Below are 22,610 nucleotides of genomic sequence, written 5' to 3'. Positions count from 1 at the left end.
CCCTTAAAATTATTTCTCCCAACTACTCACTGTTTTGTGAATGCCAGTCCAAGAGGTTAATAGAATTTTAAAACTCCATCTTTGGGGATACAATACTTAAAATAATGTGAAGCCACTTTTAGATCATGACTATTTGATAAACTTTTTCAGTGAATGTAAAGAGAAAAACCAAATGGCGTCAAAAGTAAAAAAAAAAATTAGGTAAATAAAATTTCACCTAAAAGTTAAATTTTTTTCACTGTATTTAACAGTATTCTTTTAATACTATCATAGTTCTAACCAACAGATAAAGAATAATTCAATTTAACTTAAATTTGAGAAAGAAAAAATAGATGATTAGATGTAAGACTGTTCTATGCTATGTTTTAAATCTGGAGTTGGCAGATCAAAGTCTTACTAATATGAAAAGACAAAATTCAAAGAAATAAATACCCTGAAACAAACATTCTGGGACAGTTAAATAAAAAATAATAAAATATTCACATACCCTCAATGGTCTGTAAGTAAGTGTTCCAAAATCCCAAAGTTTGTACATCAGATAAGGTGTGGACTGCAAAAAGATCACTAAGGACTTTTGCGGAAAGAGTCTCAGGTTTATGACAGAGGATGCTACAAAATGCTTCTGGATAAGTCTGAATTTTCTCTAATACACCAAGAGTTTTCAGACCCTGTTTAAAACTTAACAGAAGAACAGTAATGAGCAAACATTCACACATGTGTGCTTGGTATTACAATAACATTCTCAGCTAATTTACTTGACGTTTTTCAAAATAGCTAATGATTTAAAAAAAACACCTATTGTATTTACTTAGATGTAAAAAAATATATATATATGGATAGACTATATATGATTTGATACTATCAAATCTGCAACAAGCAAATACATTAATATAAAATATTTTATGATCCTTCTGCCTATATTAATTTGATTTTCTAGAGTAGCATTTAAATTAAGCTAACAATTTTTTTATTGAGAGGAAAGTAGTAGACATCTGAAGTATTCTACGTCTCAATGTTAAAAACAAAAAAAAAAACCAAACCCAGTGCTGTCGAGTCGATTCTGACTCATAGCAACCCTATTTAGAAGTCAGACGTTATAAAAATAAAGTCGTCTAGAGATTACAAAGAAAAGAGTGATGACTCTTAACCACATAAAAATTTAAAACTTATGTACTAATAACAAAACAAAACAAATGGGGGAAATGTCATGTATATTAAAAATACATGACAAAACTAATTTAATATAAATCATTTTCCTAAAAGATTAACAATCCAATTTTTAAAATGATAAAAAAATACAAATGCATAATTCACAAAAGAAATACAAGAAACTAATTTTTTAAATGCACAGTCTCATGAATGAGCAAGAAACAGAACTACCAGTTTTGCTTATCGGATTGGCAAACATGAGAACCAAGAATATGAAGCATTGGCTCTACCCCTTGATTAAGCCCCACATGTGCCCTGGATCCCCTACCTGCCTCCTCAGGTACCTTGCTACATTGATTAATATCCCCTTCTACTTACTTTCTTAAGAGCACTTAAACATGCCTAATTTTCCCATCTTTGAATAAGAGAAAAAACAAAACAAAAACTTTACTCAATCCCATCTCCCTAAGCAGCCACCACTTTTTCTTTCCTAGACAACCTACTTAAAAGTTTATCTATATTCACTGTCTCTATTTCTTTATTCCTATTCACTTCTTTTTCACTCCTACACACATTTCAAGAGAAACTACCATAAGGTCATGAAAGATCTCACCATTAAACCCAATAGTCCTTATTTTGCTCGAATTTTAAGTTATTGCATTGTTTACAACCTCCCTCTTAAAACGGTATTGGATTCTGTGATACCAGTCTCCTGGTTTCCCCACTCTTTTCTGGCCAGTCCTTCCCAGTTTCTCTTACAGGTTTCTTCTTTCTGTACCTTGCCTTTTGATATTTGCCCCTCATGACTCTGTCCAGTGCCATCTTCTCTTCTCCCTTTACAGACATAGCTCAGGCAACTTCACCCTCTTACCTAGTAGGTATATGCTCGTCACGAAAAAATCTATTACCTCCAGCCCAGAAATAGAGTCAGTAGACTACTGGGCACCATACGGAGGATTTCCAAAAGTCCAAACTCATTAAGTCCAAAAGAAAGCTCACCAGTTACCACCAAAATCTGAACCTTAGGTGACAGTAAATGGCCCCATTATCCATTAAATTTTTATGGCTAAAAATCTAAAAGTCATTCTTAACTCTTGCCTCTTCCTTTCCTAATTATGAAGTCCTATGAATTTTCTAGTCTTTGCTCATTTCTCTATGTAATTCTGCTACCACCCTAATATGAATCACCTGCAGATATCTTTTAAGAGCAAAGAAAATAACTGTATAATGCTATGGTACCATCTTACGTTATCACACAACTATCTTGATAATAAATAACTTTCAAATACGTAAACGTATTACACTGACAGTCACCAACTTTTCATTCCATGATCATTTTTTTGTTTTGTTTTTGCTGTATTCCTGTGAGCTACCTGTGTATTTTTTTAATTCCGTTTTTACTAACAGTATTTTTGAGTGTATCTCTTTGTATAGATTTTATTAATAGTTGCTCTGAGTATTACGTTATACATACATAACTAATACAGTATACAGGTGTTAACATTTTAACAGTTTGAGTAAAATGTAGAAACCTTACCCTCTCCATCTATACAGTAATTTCCAAAATATTTCCTCTACATACACTGAGAATCATGGTATAATTTTTGCTTCAATCATCAAGCTTATTTTAGAAAACTCAAAAGAAGAAAACATTTTTATTATTCTTTCTGTTGTTCTTTACTCCTTCCTGATATTCCAGGATTCCATCTTTTAAAATGTGCTTTATGTTTCAAAAATTTCCTATAGCCATTCTTTTAGGGTAAGTCTGCTGCCACAAATTGTCTTGCTTTCTTTCATGTAAGAAAGTCTAGATTTCCTCTTAATTTTATTTTGCCATGTCATTTTTTAGGTCCCAAGAACTCTACCTGGTCTGTCTTCTCTCTACCTTTCAGAGCCCCTATATGTTTTTTTTTTTTTGTATACAATGCCAGAGTTTTTCATTGTACTTAGTGGGAGGAATAGAGAAAAGTGTGTCTATTCTACTTTACCTGAAATCAGAAGACCATGATCATTTTTCAATTTTGAATTACTATTTGATTCACTTCACATTTTGTTTTGCTTTTTCAATTCCTTGTTTATCTTTTAAATCACTGTAACAATACTTTCTTGTCTTATTCAGTTTATTCTGTTATGTAAATCCCTGGTATTCTACTCGTCCCAATTCTTGGCTCTTTTGTGTTTTGTCATTTTTATTAGGAACTCATCTTCAGTAAGGACTGCTTTATCTTTAGCATTCCCATTACTCTAGGGCTGTAGAAAGTTCCCTACACAGTAGCTATATATTTGCTTTTGCCTGGTACTGTATTCATAGCTATGAGTTGAAATCGACTTGATGGCAACAGGTTTTTTTTTTTTTTTGTACTCTACTAGTATTATCAGTACCAAAACCAATTACTTTATTAATTTCCTTGCTTTGGGTTGGGGTCCACACAGGACTCCAAACCCAAGTGTGGGGCAAGCTAAGGGTTTTGATTTTACATGATAAGGCCCTTTCGGTTTTGGTTTCCTTCTTACTTCTGACATCTGCAGGACTCTCTTCTTATAAGCTCAGGTATTTAATTTAAAAGACTGTTTTTGCTATATAGTTTTTGTTTGTTTACACAGAAGGAGGGGTTACTCTTTAGCTGCTTTTTTCTCTTGCCTTCTTCATCTTGATCTGCCTAATTCCTATTTATAATGCTGGTTTTAATTTAAACTTCACTTCTACAGCAAAGCTTTCCCTGACCTTTAGACTACTTGTATCTATAAACACAAAAAACAGAATTGAATAACAATAAATTCTCACATACCTACCATCTGTAGGTATGTGAACGATTTGGCAGAAAAAAATTAAAAAAAGCTCTGTATATCTCACTAAGAGATGCATTTCAAATAATTTTTTAAATATAAAAAAATGTATATTTGGACTGTTTTATATACTAGTCATAATTATAATGGCAATTCTATCCATAAGAAAATTTTACTACTTAAGAGTCTTACAGTAGGAAACTTTTCTATATATTTAAAAATTATATAACAGTGTTACTTTAAATTACAATATTAAAAATACACTGGAAATTGTATCCTTTGCAACTATTTAAGCTTATGATGTAACATTATACTTCAATTTAGAAGAGTACAGAGGAACATCCCAAATGTCCATCAACAGGGAATTGGTTGAATGAACAATGATATATCCAAACAATGGAGTTTTGTATAGCTCTAAAAAGAAACAAAGAATATGTCTATTTAATACTATGGAGCCATCTCCACGATATATTGTCAAATGAAAAAGAAGTTTTTTTTTTTTTTTTTTTAAAAAAGGTGGACAATATGTTATCATTTAGTTAATAAAAGTAAATTTACACATGTATACACACACACACATATATTTATCTGTTAGCATTAAAAAGAAAAAACATGACAAATATAAAATGGTTATTTCATCAGAGATAGAAGGTGGAAGGGATAAGGATGAAAGATACACTTCTTTGAATACACTCTGTATCATACAGCTGAATTCTTTCAATATACATTATAGATTTGACTTTGGAACCACACATATATTTTACATAATTTTAACAAAAAAACAACTTTTAATAAAACCAATTGGGTTAAAAACAGAAAATAAAATAACTATTCCAAATGACTTTAAAACGCAGTAATTTGATTGAACAGCTTTAAAACAAAAAGTCAAAAATAATTTAAATCTAGTTTTAGTAATAATATGTCATTGATGATAATGTTGGTATTGTTACTCTGAGACTATTGTTTATGAAACCTGAAATAAGTCAACTGGATAGTGGGTACTCTAATTTGTCAGTGTCCTTGAGAACTGGGGTTCTCTACAGATGAAAGAAGAAAGTAAAAAATCTTGAAGTGAATTTGAAATAAAAGTGTCAGTTTCAACTCATGATGTATTTTATATTAATAAATCGAAGCCAAAAACTAAATAGTTCCCAATTCTGGATCCACTGAAAAGGCCTAGAAGCAATGACCATACTGGTGAAAATGAACATCCCTACAATCTACATTGTGGTTTTGAAATACCATTTCCCATTCAAAGAAACAAGCATTCCATAGGCCAGAATATACAAAATGAGCCTGAAACACCTTGCCATGCCAGACAGTAAGAAAGCTATCAAAGACCACTCAGGGTCATATTGAAAGAACTAAAAAAAAAAAAAAAAAAGGCTTATACTTGCCAAAGATGAGACAATTTGAATTTCAATAAGGGTAATAACTACAATGGTTTTAAATACATCAAGTATATTTAAATCTAGGGGTTAATGATACTGATATTAAAAACAACAACAATGTATTGATCATTTCTGAGATGAGGTATGTCTGATATTTGCTTGAATAACAACTTCATAAATCTTAGATCTGGGTGGTGATTACATGGTTATATTATTCTGTCTACTTCCATATATATTTGATTTTTCCATTATTTAAAAAAATAGGAGAGTACAAGTAAATAAAAGAACTTTGAAAACTCATGTGGTACTGGAAAATAGTTTGAAGACTACTATTCTCAGCTAAACAAAGCAAGAACGACATCTACCCTGTTAATCAAAGAATCCTCAGTACCCCAGTAGACAACAGGTATTCAATAAATAATTATTAAATGAATGGAGATGGAAATATATAGTTAGCTCAAGAGGTAAAATTTTTAAAATAATTTTCTACTTAGAAAAATAATTATAAGCTTACAAAAAAAAAAAAAACTGAAGTAAAGATTACTTTCCCATTTAGCATCATACATTTACACAATTCTGTATACTAAGGCCAGAAAAGTAATCATTCATAAGAGGTTAATTTTAAAGCATTATTTTAAAATAGCATTTAAGTTTTCTTCTAAGACAAACATTTACATTCACTACCAAGTGTATCTCACATTAAAAATCAACTAACCACTTAAAGCACGTAATTTGAGAGAATCTTTCACACATAAATAACTTACCTTTCAAAGGGTGCTTGGACTCTCTTAATGACATGGTAGAAAAGTATGTCATTTACCAGGTGATATTTGTCGCTTAAAGTCCTTATAAGTTTTAGACAACCTGTAAGTTTTAGGTAGTTATAGCATTCATTTATTACTGAGTTTAAGTCATCCATATTTGTTGCTGTATTTATCTGTAATCAAAGAGAAAATACACCTACTTTACCCATTTATTAGTGAGTGGTATTTACATTTCAAATGACATATTACTTTCTATTCAATTCTTCAGTACAGCAGGGTGGAGTGAAAAGTATACGAAGAAGTATTTTTCTAGAATAAATGCATGAAAACCCAGCTCAACAAATATTGTATACATCTGTAATACCACTATATATGTCTGCCTTCCAAAAACTGAGAGTATAATGTATACATGCCACTTTAATAAAGGGAATTATTTACATAAAAGGAAATAATTGACACAATAAGGTTATATTGCACTGGAGAGGCAAGAGAGATGAGCTGGGATTTCATGGAAAATATCAGCTGACACTTAAAAGAAACTTATAGGTTAGCTCATAAACAAAGGTAAAAAAGGAGACAGAAAAAAAACAGGAGTAAGTCAACAGTCCATTCGAATGGAAAATTTACTTGTTATTCCTTCATTCTAAAATACTCTTCTCAGCTTGAAAAGGTAATTAAAAAAAAAAAAAAAACAACTCCCTCCCCCCGCAAAAGCCCTGGCCCAGATGGCTTCAATGGCTTATTCTACCAAACATTCAGAGAAGAGCTTACACCACTACTACTCAAACTATTTCACAACACAGAAAAGGAAGGGATACTTCCAAATTCATTCTATAAAGTCAGCGTAACACTGATATCAAAACCAGGCAAAGATACCACAAAAAAAGAAAAGCACAGACCAATTTCTCTCACAAATATAGATGCAAAAATTCTCAACAAAATTCTAGCTAATAGAATTCAGTATCATATCAAAAAAACAATACACCATGACTAAGCCTTGAGTTGCAATAGTGAAGAACTCTATGGGGAAAATAACAAATGACACAGGAAGCATCAAAAGAAGATGGAATGAATACACACAGTCATTATACCAAAAAGAATTAGTTGATGTTCAGCCATTTCAAGAGGTGGCATATGATCAGGAATCAATGGTACCGAAGGAAGAAGTCCAAGCTGCTCTGAAGGCACTGGCAAAAAACAAGGCTCCAGGAATTGATGGAATACCAATTGAGATGTTTCAATAAACAGATGCAGCACTGGAGGTGATCACTCGTCTATGCCAAGAAATATAGAAGACAGCTTCCTGGCCAACTGACTGGAAGAGATCTATATTTATGCCTATTCCCAAGACAGGTGATCCAACTGAATGTGGAAATTATAGAACAATATCATTAATATCACACGCAAGCAAAATTTTGCTGAAGGTCATTCAAAAACGGCTGCAGCAGTATATCGACAGGGACTGCCAGAAATTCAGGCCAGTTTCAGAAGAGGACGTGGAATCAGGGATATCATTGCTGATGTCAGATGGATCTTGGCTGAAAGCAGAGAATACAAGAAAGATGTTTACCTTTTATTGACTATGCAAAGGCATTTGACTGTGTGGATCATAACAAGCTACGGATAACATTGCGAAGAATGGGAATTCCAGAACACTTAACTGTGCTCATGAGGAACCTTTACATAGGTCAAGAGGCAGTTGTTCAGAGTGAACAAGGGGATACTGATTGGTTTAAAGTCAGGAAAAGTGTGCGTCAGGGTTGTATTCTTTCACCATACCTATTCAATCTGTATGCTGAGCAAATAATACGAGAAGCTGGACTATATGAAGAAGAACGGGGCATCAGGATTGGAGGAAGACTCATTAACAACCTATGTTATGCAGATGACACAACCTTGCGTGCTGAAAGTGAAGATGACTTGAAGCACTTACTGATGAAGATCAAAGACCACAACCTTCAATATGGACTGCACCTCAACATAAAGAAAACAAAACTCCTCACAACTGGACCAATGAGCAACATCATGATAAATGGAGAAAAGATAGAAGTTGTCAAGGATTTCATTTTACGTGGATTTACAATCAACAGCCATGGTAGCAGCAGTCAAGAAACCAAAAGACGCATTGCATTGGGAAAATCTGCTGCAAGGACCTCTTTAAAGTGTTGAAGAGCAAAGATGTCACCTCGAAGACTAAGGTGTGCCTGACCCAAGCCATGGTATTTTCAATCACATCATACACATATGAAAGCTGGACAATGAATAAGGAAGACTGAAGAACTGACGCCTTTGAATTGTGGTGTTGGTGAAGAATATTGAATACACCATGGACTGCCAAAAGAATGAACCAATATGTCTTAGAAGTACAACCAGAATGCTCCATAGAAGCAAGGATGGCGAGATTGCATCTTACATACTTTGGACATGTTGTCAGGAGGGATCAGTTCCTGGAGAAGGACATCATGCTTGGCAGAGTATGGGGTCAGCGGAAAAGAGGAAGACCCTCAACGAGGTGGACTGGCACACTGGCTGCAACAATAAGCTCAAGCATAACAATGATTTTAAGGATGGTGCAGGACCAGGCAGCATTTTGTTCTGTTGTGCATAGGGTTGCTATGAATCGCAACCGACTTGACGGCATCTGACAACAACAACATACAAAACCAACGGCCAGCATCATTCTGAATGCAGAGGCTGAAATCATTCTTCTTGAGAACAGGAACAAGACAAGGATGCCCTTTATCACCATTCCTATTTAACATCGTGCTGGAAGTCCTAGCTAGAGCAACAAGGCAAGAAAAAGAAAGGGCATCCAAATTGGTAAGAAAGAAGTAAAACTGTCCCTATTTGTGGGTGATATGATACTATACATAGAAAACCCAAAAGACTCCACAAGAAAAACTACTGGAACTGATAGATTCAGCAGAGGAGCAGGATACAAGATAAACATACAAAAACCAGTTGAATTCCTATACACCAATAAAGAGAATTACAAAAAGGAAATCAGGAAAAAAAAAACACCATTTATAATACCCCTAAAAAAAAAAAAAAAAAACTTAGGAATAAATCTAACCAGAGATGTAAAAGACCTATACAAAGAAAACTACAAAACACTATTGCAAGAAACCAAAAGGGACCTACATAAATGGAAAAACATACCATGCTCATGGATAGGTAGACTCAACATTGTGAAAATCTCAATTTCATCCAAAGCAATCTACAAATACAATGCAATGCTGATCCAAATACCAACAACATTCTTCAAAGAGACAGAAAAGCTAATCATTAACTTTATATGGAGAGGAAAGAGGTCCCAGGTAAGTAAAGCACTATTAAAGAAGAAGAATAAAGCAGGAGGACTCGCATTACCTGACCTCAGAACCTACTATATAGCCAAGGTAGTCAGAGTAGCCTGGTACTGGTACAATGACAGACACATGAACCAATGGAATAGAACCCAGATAGATATAAATCCCTCCACCTACGGTCACCTGATCTTTGACAAAGGCACAAAGTCCATTAAATGGGGAAAAGACAGTCTTTTTAACAAATGGTGCTGGCAAAACTGAACGACAATTGGCAAAAAAATGAAACAGGACCCATACCTCACACCATACACAAAAACTAATTCAAAATGACTCAAAGACTTAAATATAAAACCAAAAACTATGACGGTCATACAAGAAAAAATAAGGTCAACACTAGAGGCCCTACTACATGGCATCAACGGGATACAAACCATAAGTAACAATACACAAACACCAGAAGATAAGCTAGATAACTGGGATCTTCTAAAAATTAAACACTTACGCTTATCAAAAGACTTCACCAAAAGAGTAAAAAGAGAACCTACAGACTGGGAAAAAAAAATTGGCTATGACAAATCCAACAAAGGTCTAATCCCTGAAATCTACAGAAGAATCCAACACCTCTACAACAAAAAGACAAACAACCCAATTAAAAAGTGGGCAAAGGATATGAACTGACACGTAACCAAAGAAGACATTTAAACAGCTAACAGATACATAAGGAAATGCTCAAGATCATTGGCCATTAGAGAAATGCAAATCAAAACTATAATGAGATACCATTGCACCCTGGCATTACTGAAACGAATTAAAAAAAAAAAAAAAAAACAGAAAATAACAAATGTTGGAGAGGCTGCGGGGAGAATGGAACTCTTACGCACTGTTGGTGGGAATGCAAAATGGTACAACCATTTTGGAAAACAATATGGTGCTTCCTTAAAAAGCTAGAAATAGAAATACCACATGATCCAGCAATCCCACTTCTAGGAATATATCCTAGAAAAATAAGAGCCATCACACGAATAGACATATGCATACTCACGTTCATTGCAGCATTGTTCACAACAGCCAGAAGAAACAACCTAGGTGCCCATCAACAGATGAATGGATAAACAAACTATGGTACATATACACAATGGAGTATAAAACAATGAAAAAGAACAATGATGAATCTGCGAAGCATCTCACAACATGAATGAATCTGGAGGGCATTATGCTGACTGAAATAAGTGAATCACAAAAGGACAAATATTGTATGAGACCACTACTATAAAAACTCATTACGAAGTTTACGCTAAAAAAAGAAACAATCCTTGATGGTACGAGAGAGGGGAGGGGTGAGTTGGGAGAGAAAAATACTAGACGATAAATAAGTGATAACTTTGGTGAAGGATAAGACAGTACACAGTACTGGAGAAGCCAGCACAACTTGTACAAGGCAAGGTCATGGAAGGTCCACAGACACATCCAAACTCCCTAAGGGACCAAATTACTGGGCTGAGGGCTGTGGGGACCATGGCCTTGGGGAGCATCTAGCTCAACTGGCATAACATAGTTTACAAAGAAAATGTTCTACATTCTACTTTGGTGAGTAGCGTCTGGGGTCTTAAAAGTTTGTGAGCAGCCATATAAGATACTCCACTGGTCCCACCCCGTCTGGAGCAAGGGAGAAAGAAGAAACCAAAGACACAAAGGAAGATTAGTCCAAAGGATTAATGGACCACAACTACCACAGTCTCCACCACACTGACTCCAGCACAACTAGATGGTGCCTGGCTACCACCACCGCCTGCCCTGACAGGGATCACAACAGAAGGTTCCAGACAGAGCTGGAAAAAAATGTAGAACAAAATTCTAAATCACCAAACGAACACAAACTTATTGGTCTGACAGAGGCAGAAGAAACCCCAAGAGTATGGCCCCCAGACACCCTTACAGCTCAGTAATGAAGTCACTCCTGAGGTCTGCCCTTTGGCCAAAGATTAGACAGGCCTATGAAACAAAACAAGACTAAATGAACACTTCAGCCCAAGGGCAAGGATAAGAAGGCAGGAGGAGACAGGAAAGCTAGAAACGGGGAATCCAAGGTCTAGAAAGGGAGAGTGTTGACATGTCATGGGGTTGGCAACCAATGTCACAAAAGAAGCGTATTAACTGTTTAATAAGAAACTTCTGTGCTCTGTAAACCTTCATCTAAAGTACAATGAAAAATTAAATAATAATAATAAAATACTCTTCTCCTAGATATTTACATGACCCCCTCATTATTTCAGATCTCTGCTGCAATTTCAGAGGTTTTTCCTGGCTATGCTGTTCAAAATAACACCTTCACACTCTATCAGAAGCTAATAATTTTATGTTATCTCAACCTCTCCAAAAGCACTCCCTCCCTCCATGCCTGAGTTTTAGCTGGGTACATAGTCAAACTTTCCTCGCAGCTAGGTGTGATCATACCAAAAAAACAAACCTAGTGCCGTCGAGTTGATTCCGACTCACAGTGACCCTATAGGACAGAATAGAACTGCCCCATAGAGTTTCCAAGGAGTGCCTGGGGGATTTGAACTGCTGACCCTTTGGTTAAAACCTGTAGCACTTAACTACTATGCCACCAATGTTTCCAGGTGTGATCATATGACTAAGATTTGTCCAATAGTAGGTAAGTGAAAATTGTGTCAAATATCCATGCTCCTGAATTCCACTTTCTCCTGTAAGTAAAGAGTAAGATGCAACCATGTGGATAAAGACAATATCCTAGGTGATTACACAATGAGAGGAACTCAGTTGCCTAGATGACATTGCGTTTCACAACAGGGGCCATTTCTGTAAAGGGCCAGATAGTATCTTACACATCGCAGGAGAAATGGTCTGATTAAACTACCCAACTCTGCCACTGTGGTGTGAGAGCAGTCACAGACATATAACAACTGAACACGGCTATTTATAAAAGGAGAGAGTGAGCCAGAATTGGTCTGCAGGCCATAATTTGTTAACCCCATTCTAAAATCTAGATTTAAAGAGAAATAAGCATCTGTCTTTTTTGAACCACCATATTTTTGGGTCTCTTTGTTACAGAATCTTAGTCTAAGCCCTAACTTATATATACCCCAATCATTATCTATCTTCCTTCTCTTATTCTATTGTATTTATAACACACTTTATTATCTGAAAGCATTATTACATATTTATTTAACTTCTGTCTTCCTTTTAAAATGTAAATTCCAAGAAGGCAGGGACTTTGGTTTACTACTATCTTCAGTGATAATACAGTGGAGGATGCACAGTATTTGTTGACTAAATGAATGAAAACAAATTGGACAGCGGTAGAGAAAGTAGAGTAGATAAAGCTAGGAGGAGAATTGGAGGTCTTGAATGCCCCAATGAAGAGCCTGAACTCTGTTCAGAGGCAATGGAAAGACATTCAGGGATCCTGAAAAAAGAAAGTAACATGGTCAAAAAGGTACTTTTGGAAGAATCACACTAAATAAAGAACATTAGATTAATATAACTATCGAAGCCAAGACATAATGATAGTCTGCTATATACTAGGTACCTTAGAAATAAGATGGAAAGGCTGAAATAGAAGCCATTCATAGAGAGATGACTTGAAACACAACTGCAAGATGAAGTCCAGAAAGATGAAAATGCCCCCTTCTCCAGGATGATTTGGAATAAAAAAAATCTCTTGAAATGAAAAAGTCAGGCACAAATGCAAATTGTGTGTGTGGGAGGGGCGGAATTAGTTCTGTTTTAAACATATGGGGCTCGAGTTGCTAGCAAGAACCAGGTCTTATCTGAATATAAAAATATAGCCCAAAAACATAGCTCTGAGAATCATTCAGAAAAGTTAAGGAAGAGAAAAGGCTTTCCAAGGAAGAATATAGAATGAGGACTGTTAAGACAACACTGAAAAATTCCTGTATTTCAAGGGTAGGAAGAAGAAGCATTAAAGACAGAAATAGTTAAAAGCAGAAGAGAATACAATATTATGGAAACCAGTAGAATGGAATTCTAAGAAAGTAGTGACTGCAGAAGTAAGAGAAGATGAAAAGCTAAAGTAGAAAGGTCTTTGGATGTGGCAATTTAGAACCCTGGATATAAGCTATGAAATAGCTAAGCTGGCAGAGTGGTGGTGAGAAAAGAGCCTGATTTTAAAAGTTAAGAAATGAATAGGAAATAGAAAGTGGAGACAAGGAAATTAAATTACAGTAGATTTTTAGTAAAGAGGACAAAAGGAAAAATAAGTTCAAGAGTTAAAGGGTCAATTTAAAAGATGTTTTCAAGACAAGGAGTCTTGGGCCATGTTAATGGGATTGTTATAACACAGTGTAACAACTCACACTTATATACTGCTTACTTTGTGTCAAGCACTATTCTTAGTCCTTCACATATAGTAAATAACTCCATCCTCAAAACAACCCAGTAAGGTGAGGCCAAGACCGTGGAGTAATCAGATGCTTCCTGTGGTCCCTCTTACAACAAAGACCTGAAAAAACAACTGAATCAATTACATATGACAATCTAGGAGCCCTGAACATCAAAGTTGAGGAATCAGACTGAGCAGCAGGGGGAGGGAGAGACGATTCAGAAACAGTAAGAAGTTGCCAGACCTGACCTAGCCAGCATCACGTAGGTGGGATCAGCTGGCGTGTGTGGCGAGACAAGCAGTGGCACTTGGGACTCATTTTCCACATCACAAGAGACCGAGTGGCAGACAGTCTGCTCAAACCTCCAGAACCAGCGGAAAACGGTGCTCAGTCAGCAAAAAGTAAGTACAAATGTCTAACCTACCACGTGGATCAAAAAAAAAAAAAAAAAAAACTTTTGAGAAGTACCTCTCTCTCATTTACCTGGCCCCTCACTACTCTGCTCTGGTCCTGGTCCAGCTTCGGCAACTGCTGGGATCTCCAGGCCAGAAGTAAGACCTGTCAGGTGCCCTGCACCATTTTCCCAGCTTTGGAGAGGGAACAAATTAACAAAAAAGAAAAAATAATTTGCCAGCTCCACTAACCCGGGAACTCAGGGCAGGCACTGTCCCTTTGCCTAGACACAGGAATAATGGGTCCACGGACTTTGAATGCTTCATCCCTGCATAGACCTGTGTGGGTCCATTTCAACAGCGCAGGCCCTCATTTGCGCAGTATAACAGGATATATACCTGAAGCCTATTTTAGTCTGTATCTGCTATAACGGGGAATGGCAGATTCGTAACACTTGACACCGCTCTGCCCATTAAGCAGGGTCCTCACCTACCCGCATCAGGGGCCTAAGGACTAGTTGCTCCACCTGCTCCACCCAGCCACCCACAACAGGGGTCCAAGAATAAGTGCTGATTCCCGGTATTACAGCCAACAACATTGGGTGCCCATAGTCTGCCTGCAAAACCTACCTACCAACACGCTCTAGGGAACAGGGACACACCTCCCACCTAGACACGCAGGGGCAGCAGTCAGCCCCCTGCTTTGAACAGTGTATAACTCCCTACTGCAGCCAGATACCTGTGCCTAGTCTAATTACCCATGCCTGTCTAGGACTATAGGTGAGAGCCTACACCACACACTTGGAGACCATGACATGGACACCTGAGCTGAATCCACTCTAGAAAAGTAAATGGACTCCTGGGATCACATACCTAGTAACAGCTCTAACCACCTGGTGACAGGATGTGAGAGCTTCAAAGATGCTAATAATTAAAATAGCTCACACGACCAGCCTATTTGGGCATATCAAAACAAATCAAGCTAGGACACGGTAAGCAAACATAAAATGTGTATATGTAATAACTTATTGATGACTTGGAGACAATGGTCAATATCAAATCACATAAAGTGGCAGACCACGATGGCTTCAGCAAGCCTCAGAAACAAAGAATCAAGAAACCCTGTGGAGGAAAAAAACTTCTTGGAATTACCAGAGGTAGAATTCAAAACACTAATAGAACTCTTTAGATCAGGCAAAACACAAAACAAGGCAAGGAACAAACAGACAGTGCCATAGAGGAAGTTAAGAAGGTTATTCAAGAGCATAATGACAAATTTAACAGGTTGCAAGAATCCACAGACAGCAAAAAGAAATCCAAAAGATAAACAGTAAAATTTCAGAATTAGACAACTCAATAGAAAGTCATAGTAGCAGAATTGAGGCAGTGGAAGTTAGAATTAATGAGACTGAAGATAAAGCACTTGACACCAACTTACCTGAAGAAAAATGAGATAAAAAAAAAATGAAGAAACCCTAAGAATTATGTGGTGCTTTTTCAAGAGGAATAACCTCCAAGTGACTGGAGTACCAGAACGGGGGGGCTGGATATCAGAGAATACAGAGAGGACTATTAAAGGGTTGTTGGCAGGAAACTTCCCCAGTATTGTAAAAGATGAGAAGATATAAATACAAGAAGCTCATCGAACCCTACGCAAGGTAGATCCCAAAAGAAAGTCACCAAGACATATTATAGTCAAACTTGCTAAAACCAAAGGTAAAGAGAGAATTTTAAGAGCAGCTAGGGATAAACGAAAAGTCACCTACAAAGAAGAGTCAATAAGACTAAGCTCTGATTACTATGCAAGCAAGAATGCAACAGGATGACATATATAAAACCATGAAGGAAAAAAATTGCCAGCCAAGAATTATATATCCAGTAATACTATCTCTCAAATATAATGGTGAAATTAGGGCATTTGCAGACAACAAGAAGTTTAGAGAATTTGCAAAAACCAGGCCAAAATTACGAGAAATAATAAAGGGAGTCCTCTGGTTAGAAAATCAATAACATCAGATAACAACCCAAGACAAGAACACAGGACAGAACAACCAGATATCAACCCAGATAAGGAAATCACAAAAATAAATCAAAGCTAAAACACTGAAAATAGGAAAACAGAGATGTCAGTACATAAAAAATGACAACACTGAAAAAAAAAATTAGGGACAAAAAAATGTAACCATATATCTTCACATGGAGAGGAAATCAGGGGTATCAATAAATAAAAAATTGGTTTAAACTTAGAAAAATAGGGGTAAATATTAAGGTAACCACAAAGGAAACAAATAATCCTACACATCAATTAAAAAACATAAGGACTCAGCAAATATAAAATCAAAACAATGAAAAACAAAATATACCAAGAAAATGACTCAGTACAGAAACTTAAGTGGAACAAAGATACTGTCAATAACACAAAAAAAGACAACAAAATGACAGCACTAAAGTCACATAGATCAATAATTATGCTGAATGTAAATGGACTACATGCACCAGTAAAAAGACAGAGAATGGCAGAATGGATAAAAAAACATGATCAGTCTATATGCTGCCTACAAGAGACACACTTTAGACTTAAAGACACAAACTAAACTCAAAGGATGGAAAAAAATACATCAAATAAACAACAATCAAAAAAGAGCAGGAATGGCAATATTAATCTCTGACAAAATAGACTTTAAAACAAAATCCAAATATTTTAGGTGAAGGGAAAGACAATATACAATATAGAAGAGGTCACCACAACTGGACTAAACCAAAAGCAAAGAAGTTTCCTGAATAAACCGAATGCTTCGAAGGCCAGAAGAGCAGGGACCGGGGTTTGGGGACCATGGTTTCAGGGGACATCTAGGTCAATTAGCATAATAAAATCTACTGAGAAAACATTCTGGATCCCACTTTGGTGAGTGGTATCTGGGGTCTTAAATGCTAGCAAGCATCCATCTAAGATGCATCAAGTGGTCTCAAACCACCTGGAGCAAAGAAGAATGAAGAACACCAAAGACACAAGGTAATTATGAGCCCAAGAGACAGAAAGGGCCACAAAAACCAGAGACAACATCAGCCTGAAACCAGAAGAACTAGATGGTACCCGGCTACAACTGACGACTACCCTGACAGGGAACACAACAGTGAATCCCTGAGGGAGCAGGTGAGTAGTGGGATGCAGACCTCAAATTCTTGTAAAAAGACCAGACTTACTGGTCTGACTGAGGCTAGAAGGACCCAGGAGATCATAGTTCCCAGACCTTCTGTTAGCCCAAGTCAGGAACTATTCCCAAAGCCAACTCTTCAGATAGGGTTTGGACTGGATTATAAGATAGAAAATGATACTGGTGAGGAGTGAGCTTCTTGGCTTAAGTGGACACATAAGACTATGTGGACAGCTTCTGTCTGGAGGGGAGATGAGAAGGCAGAGGGATACAGAAGCTGGCTGAATGGACACAAGAATACAGGGTGGAGAGAAGGAGTGTGCTGTCTCATTCGGGGAGAGCAACTAGGAGTATATAGCCAGGTGTATATAAATTTTTGTATGAAAGACTGACTTGATTTGTAAACTTTCACTTAAAGCACCAAAAAATAAATAAATAAAAGCAAAATCCGCCACAAAGGATAAGGAAGGACACTATATAATGATTAAAGGGTTAATACACCAGGAGAATATAACTATAATAAATATTCACACACCCAATGACAGGGCTCCAAAATACATAAAACAAACTCTAAAAGCACTGAAAAGAGAAATGGACAGCTCCACAATAATAGTAGGAGACTTCAACACACCACTTTCGGTGAAGGACAGAACATCCAGAAAGAAACCTAATAAAGACATGGAGGATCTAAATGCCACAATCAACCAACTAGATCTCATTGACTTATATAGAACACTCCACTCAACAGCAGCCAAGTATACTTTCTTTTCCAACACACATGGAACATTCACCAGAATAGACCACATATTAGGCCACAAAGCAAGCCTTAACAGAATCCAAAACATCAAAATATTACAAAGCCTCTTTTTTTTTTTTTCTGAACATAAAGCCATTTTTTTCCTTGCTTTTTAGAAATCAATAACAGAAAAAGCAAAAAAAAAAAAAAAATCTAATAATGGAAACTGAAGGATACCTTGCTCGAAAACTACTGGGTTATATAAGAAATTACAGATGGGATAAAGAAAACTCACAGAATCAAATGAGAATGAAAACACATCCTACGAGAATCTCTGGGACACAGCAAAAACACGGCTCAGAGGTCAATTTACAGTGATAAATGCACATCCAAAAAGAAGAGAGGGCCAAAATCACAACATTAACCTTACAACTTGAAAAACTAGAAAGACTGCAGCAAAAGAGGCCCTCAAGCACCAGGAGAAAGCAAGTAATAAAAATTAGAACAGAATTAAATGGAATAGAGAACAGAAAAACAACTGAAAGAGTTAACAGGACCAAAAGCTGGTTCTTTGAAAAGATCAACAAAATTGATAAACCACTGGCAAAACTGACAAAAGAAAAACAGGAGACAAGGTAAATAACCTGAATAAGAAATGAGATGGGCACTATCACAACAGACCCAACTGAAATCAAAAGAATCATATCAGATTACTATGAAAAAGTGTACTCTAACAAATTGGAAAACCTAGAGGAAATGGATGAATTTCTATAAACACACTACTTACATAAACTAACACAAACAGGTAGAACACCTAAATAAATGTATAACATAAGAAAATATTGAAAAGGTAATTAAAATACTCCCAAAAAAAAAAAAAAAAAAAAGCCCTGACCCTGACATCTTCACTGGAGAATTCTACCAAACTTTCAGAGAAGAGTTAATACCACTACTACTAAAGCTATTTCAGAGCACATAAAAAGACAGAATAGTCCTAAACTCATTCTATGAAGCCAGCATAACCCTGATAACAAAACCAGGTAAAGACACCACAGAAAAAGAAAATTATAGACTAATATCCCTCATGAACACAGATGCAAAAATCCTCAACAAAATTCTAGCCAATAGAATTCAACAACATACCAAAAAAATAACTCACCACGACCAAGTGAGATTCCTAACAGGTATGCAGGGATGGTTCAACATTAGAAAAACAATCAATGTAATCCATCATATAAAAAAAAAAAAAAAGACAAGAACCACACAATCTTATCAACTGATGCAGAAAAGGCATTTCGACACCCATTTATGATAAAAACTCTAAGCAAAATAAGAATAGAAGGAAAATTCCTCAACACAATAAAGGGCATTTATACAAAGCCAACAGCCAGCATTATCCTAAATGGAGACAGTCTGAAAGCATTCCATTTGAGAACAGGAGACAGATGAGGATGCCCTTTATTACCACTCTCATTCAACACTGTGCTGGAGGTACTAGCCAGAGTAATTACACTAGAAAAAGAAATAAAGGGCATCCACATTGGTAATGAAGAAGGAAAGTACCTCTATTTGCAGATGATATGATCTTATACACAGAAAATCCTGAAGAATCCTCAAGAAAACTACTGGAACTAACAGAAGAGTTCAGCAGAGTATCACAATACAAGATAAACATACAAAAATCAGCTGGATTCCTCCACACCAACAAAAAGAACTTCAAAGAGGAAATCACCAAACCAATACCATTTACAATAGCCCCCAAGAAGATAAGATACTTAGTAATAAATTTAACCAGAGACATAAAAGGGCTACTGCGAGAAACCAAAAGAGACCGACCTAAGTGGAAAAACATTCCTTCCTCATGGATAGGAAGACTCCACATTGTGAAAACGTCAATTTTACCCAAAGCGGTCTACAGATACAGTGCAATCCCGATCCAAATTCCAGTGACATTTTTTAACGAGATGGAGAAACAAATCGCCACCTTCATATGGAAAGGGAAGAGGCCATGGATAAGTAAAGTGTTACGGAAGAAGAAAACAAAGTGGAAGACCTCACACTACCTGATTTTAGAACCAATTATACTGCCACAGTAGTCTAAACAGCCTGGTACTGGTGTAACAACAGATACATAAACCAGTGCAACAGAATTGAGAATCCAGATATAAATTTATCCACCTATGAGCAGTTGATATTTGACAAAGGCCCAAAGTCCGTTAAAAGGGGAAAAGACTCTTTAACAAATGGTGCTGACACAATTGTCTATCCATCTTCAAAAAAATGAAACAAGACCCATACCTCACACCATGTGCAAAAACTAATTCAAAGTGGATCAAAGGCCTAAACACAAAATCTAAAAAGAAAAAGATCATGGGAGAAAAAACAGGGACAACGCTAGAAGCCCTAATACATGGCATGAACAGAATACAAAACATAACTAACAATGCACAAACACCAGAAGAGAAACTAGATAATCAAGAGCTGCTAAAAATTAAACACTTATGCTCATCAAAAGACTTCACCAAAAGAGTAAAAAGACAACCTACAGACTAAGAAAACACTTGGCTATGACATATCTGATCAGGGTCTAATCTCTAAAATCTACAAGGTACTGTAAAACTGCAACCACAAAAAGACAACCCATTTAAAAAATGGGCAAAGGATATGAACCGGCACTTCACTAAAGAAGACATTCAGGCAGTTAACAGACACAAATGCTCACGATCATTAGCCAGTAGAGAAATGCAAATCAAAACTACAATGAAACTCCATCTCACTCCATCAAGGCTGGCATTAATCCAAAAAACACAAAATAATAAATGTTGGAGAGGTTGTGGAGCCTGGAACACTTATACACTGATGGTGGGAATGTAAAATGGTATAAGCACTTTGAAAATCAACTTGGCGCTTCCTTAAAAACCTAGAAATAGAAGTACCACATGATCTAGCAATCCCAGTCCTTGGAATATATCCTAGAGAGATAAGGGCCATCACACGAATAGATATATGCACACCCATGTTCACTGCAGCACTGTCCACAATAGCAAAAAGATGAAAACAACCTAGGTGCCCATCAAGAGAGGAATGGACAAATTATGGTATATTCACACAACGGAATACTACTCAATGATAAAGGATAACGATGAATCCACAAAGCATCTCATAATATGGATGAATCTGGCAGGCATTATGCTGAGTGAAATTAGTGAGTTGCAAAAGGACAAATATTGTATGGGACCACTATTGTAAGAACTTAAGAAAAGGTCTAAACACAGAAGAAAACATTCTTTGATGGTTATGAGAGTGGGGAGAGAGGGAGATGGAAATTTACAGACTAGATAGTAGACAGGCATTATCTTAGGTGAAAGGAATACAGGGGAAGTCAGCACCACCGGACTAAACCAAAAGGTAAGAAGTTTCCTGAACACAACCAAAAACTTCGAGGGACAGTATAGCGGGTGTGGGGGTCTGGAGACCATGGTTTCAGGGGATATCTAGGTCAACTGGCATAACAAAGTTTATTAAGAAAACGTTCCGCATCCCACTTTGATGAGTGGCATCTGGGGGTCTTAAAAGCTAGTGAGCAGCCATCTAAGATGCATCAATTGGTCCAAACCCATCTTGGGCGAAAGAGAATGAAGAACACCAAAGACACAAGGAAAATATTAGCCAAAGAGACAGAAAGTGCCACATAAACCAGCGACTCCATCAGCCTGAGTCCAGAATAACCAGACGGTGCCTGGCAGCCACCAATGACTGCCCTGACAGGGAACAAAACAGAGTTGCTGATGGAGCAGAAGAAAAGTGGGTGCAGAACTCAAATTCTAGTAAAAAGACCAGACTTAACAGTCTGACTGAGACTGGAGGAACCCCAGAAGACATGGCCCTGGACTCTCCGTTAACCCAGAAGTAAAACCATTCCTGAAGCCAACTCTTCAGACAAAGAACACATTGGACTATAAGACATAAAATGATACTTGTGAAGAGTGTGCTTCTTCACTAGAAGCAGATCATATCCTTTGGACTCAGGGTCCCTGCGCTGAGAAGCTCTTAGACCAGGGGAAGATAGATGACAAGGGCCTTCCCCCAGAATCAAGAGAGAGAGAAAGCCTTCCCTAGGAGCTGGCGCCCTAATTTCGGACTTTTGTCCTCTCAGACTGTTAGAGAATACATTTGTTTGTTAAAGCCAAAATTAAAAAAAAAAAAAAAGAATGTGCTTCTTATTTCTAGTAGATACACAAGACTAAATGGGCAGCTCCTGTTTGGAGGCCAGATGAGAAGGCTGAAAGGGATAGGAGCTGGTTGAATGGACACGGGAAATCCAGGGTGACAAAGAGGAATGTGCGGTTGTATTACAGGGATAACAAGAAGGGTCACATAAAAATATGTATATAAATTTTTATATAAGAAGCTAATTTGAGCTGTGAACTTTTACCTAAAGCACGCACACACACAAAACCAGCCTATAAAGTAGGTACCATCATGGAGCACTCTCACTCTATGATGATGAAACTGAGGCACAGGGGGGTCAAGTAACTTGCTCAATGTAACACATTGGTTAAGT

General features: G+C 36.7%; 1 protein-coding gene across 4 annotated transcripts in view; it reads right to left on the bottom strand.

Annotated features, from left to right (window-relative positions):
- The window catches only part of G2E3 (G2/M-phase specific E3 ubiquitin protein ligase), an 83,557-nt gene that overhangs the window by 3,030 nt on the left and 57,917 nt on the right, over nucleotides 1-22,610 (bottom strand). For all 4 annotated transcript variants that reach the window (XM_049897859.1, XM_049897861.1, XM_049897858.1 and 1 more), the window contains 2 exons: nucleotides 6,092-6,264; nucleotides 488-678 (listed from right to left, as the gene is read on the bottom strand). In XM_049897859.1, the coding sequence (XP_049753816.1) occupies nucleotides 488-678; nucleotides 6,092-6,264 (364 nt within the window). The remainder of the gene's footprint in view (nucleotides 1-487; nucleotides 679-6,091; nucleotides 6,265-22,610) is intronic.

Source organism: Elephas maximus, chromosome 10, assembly GCF_024166365.1.
Source record: "Elephas maximus indicus isolate mEleMax1 chromosome 10, mEleMax1 primary haplotype, whole genome shotgun sequence".
Taxonomy (NCBI): domain Eukaryota; kingdom Metazoa; phylum Chordata; class Mammalia; order Proboscidea; family Elephantidae; genus Elephas; species Elephas maximus.
Note: the sequence above shows the minus strand (reverse complement) of the source record. Positions and strands in the feature narration are given on the sequence as shown.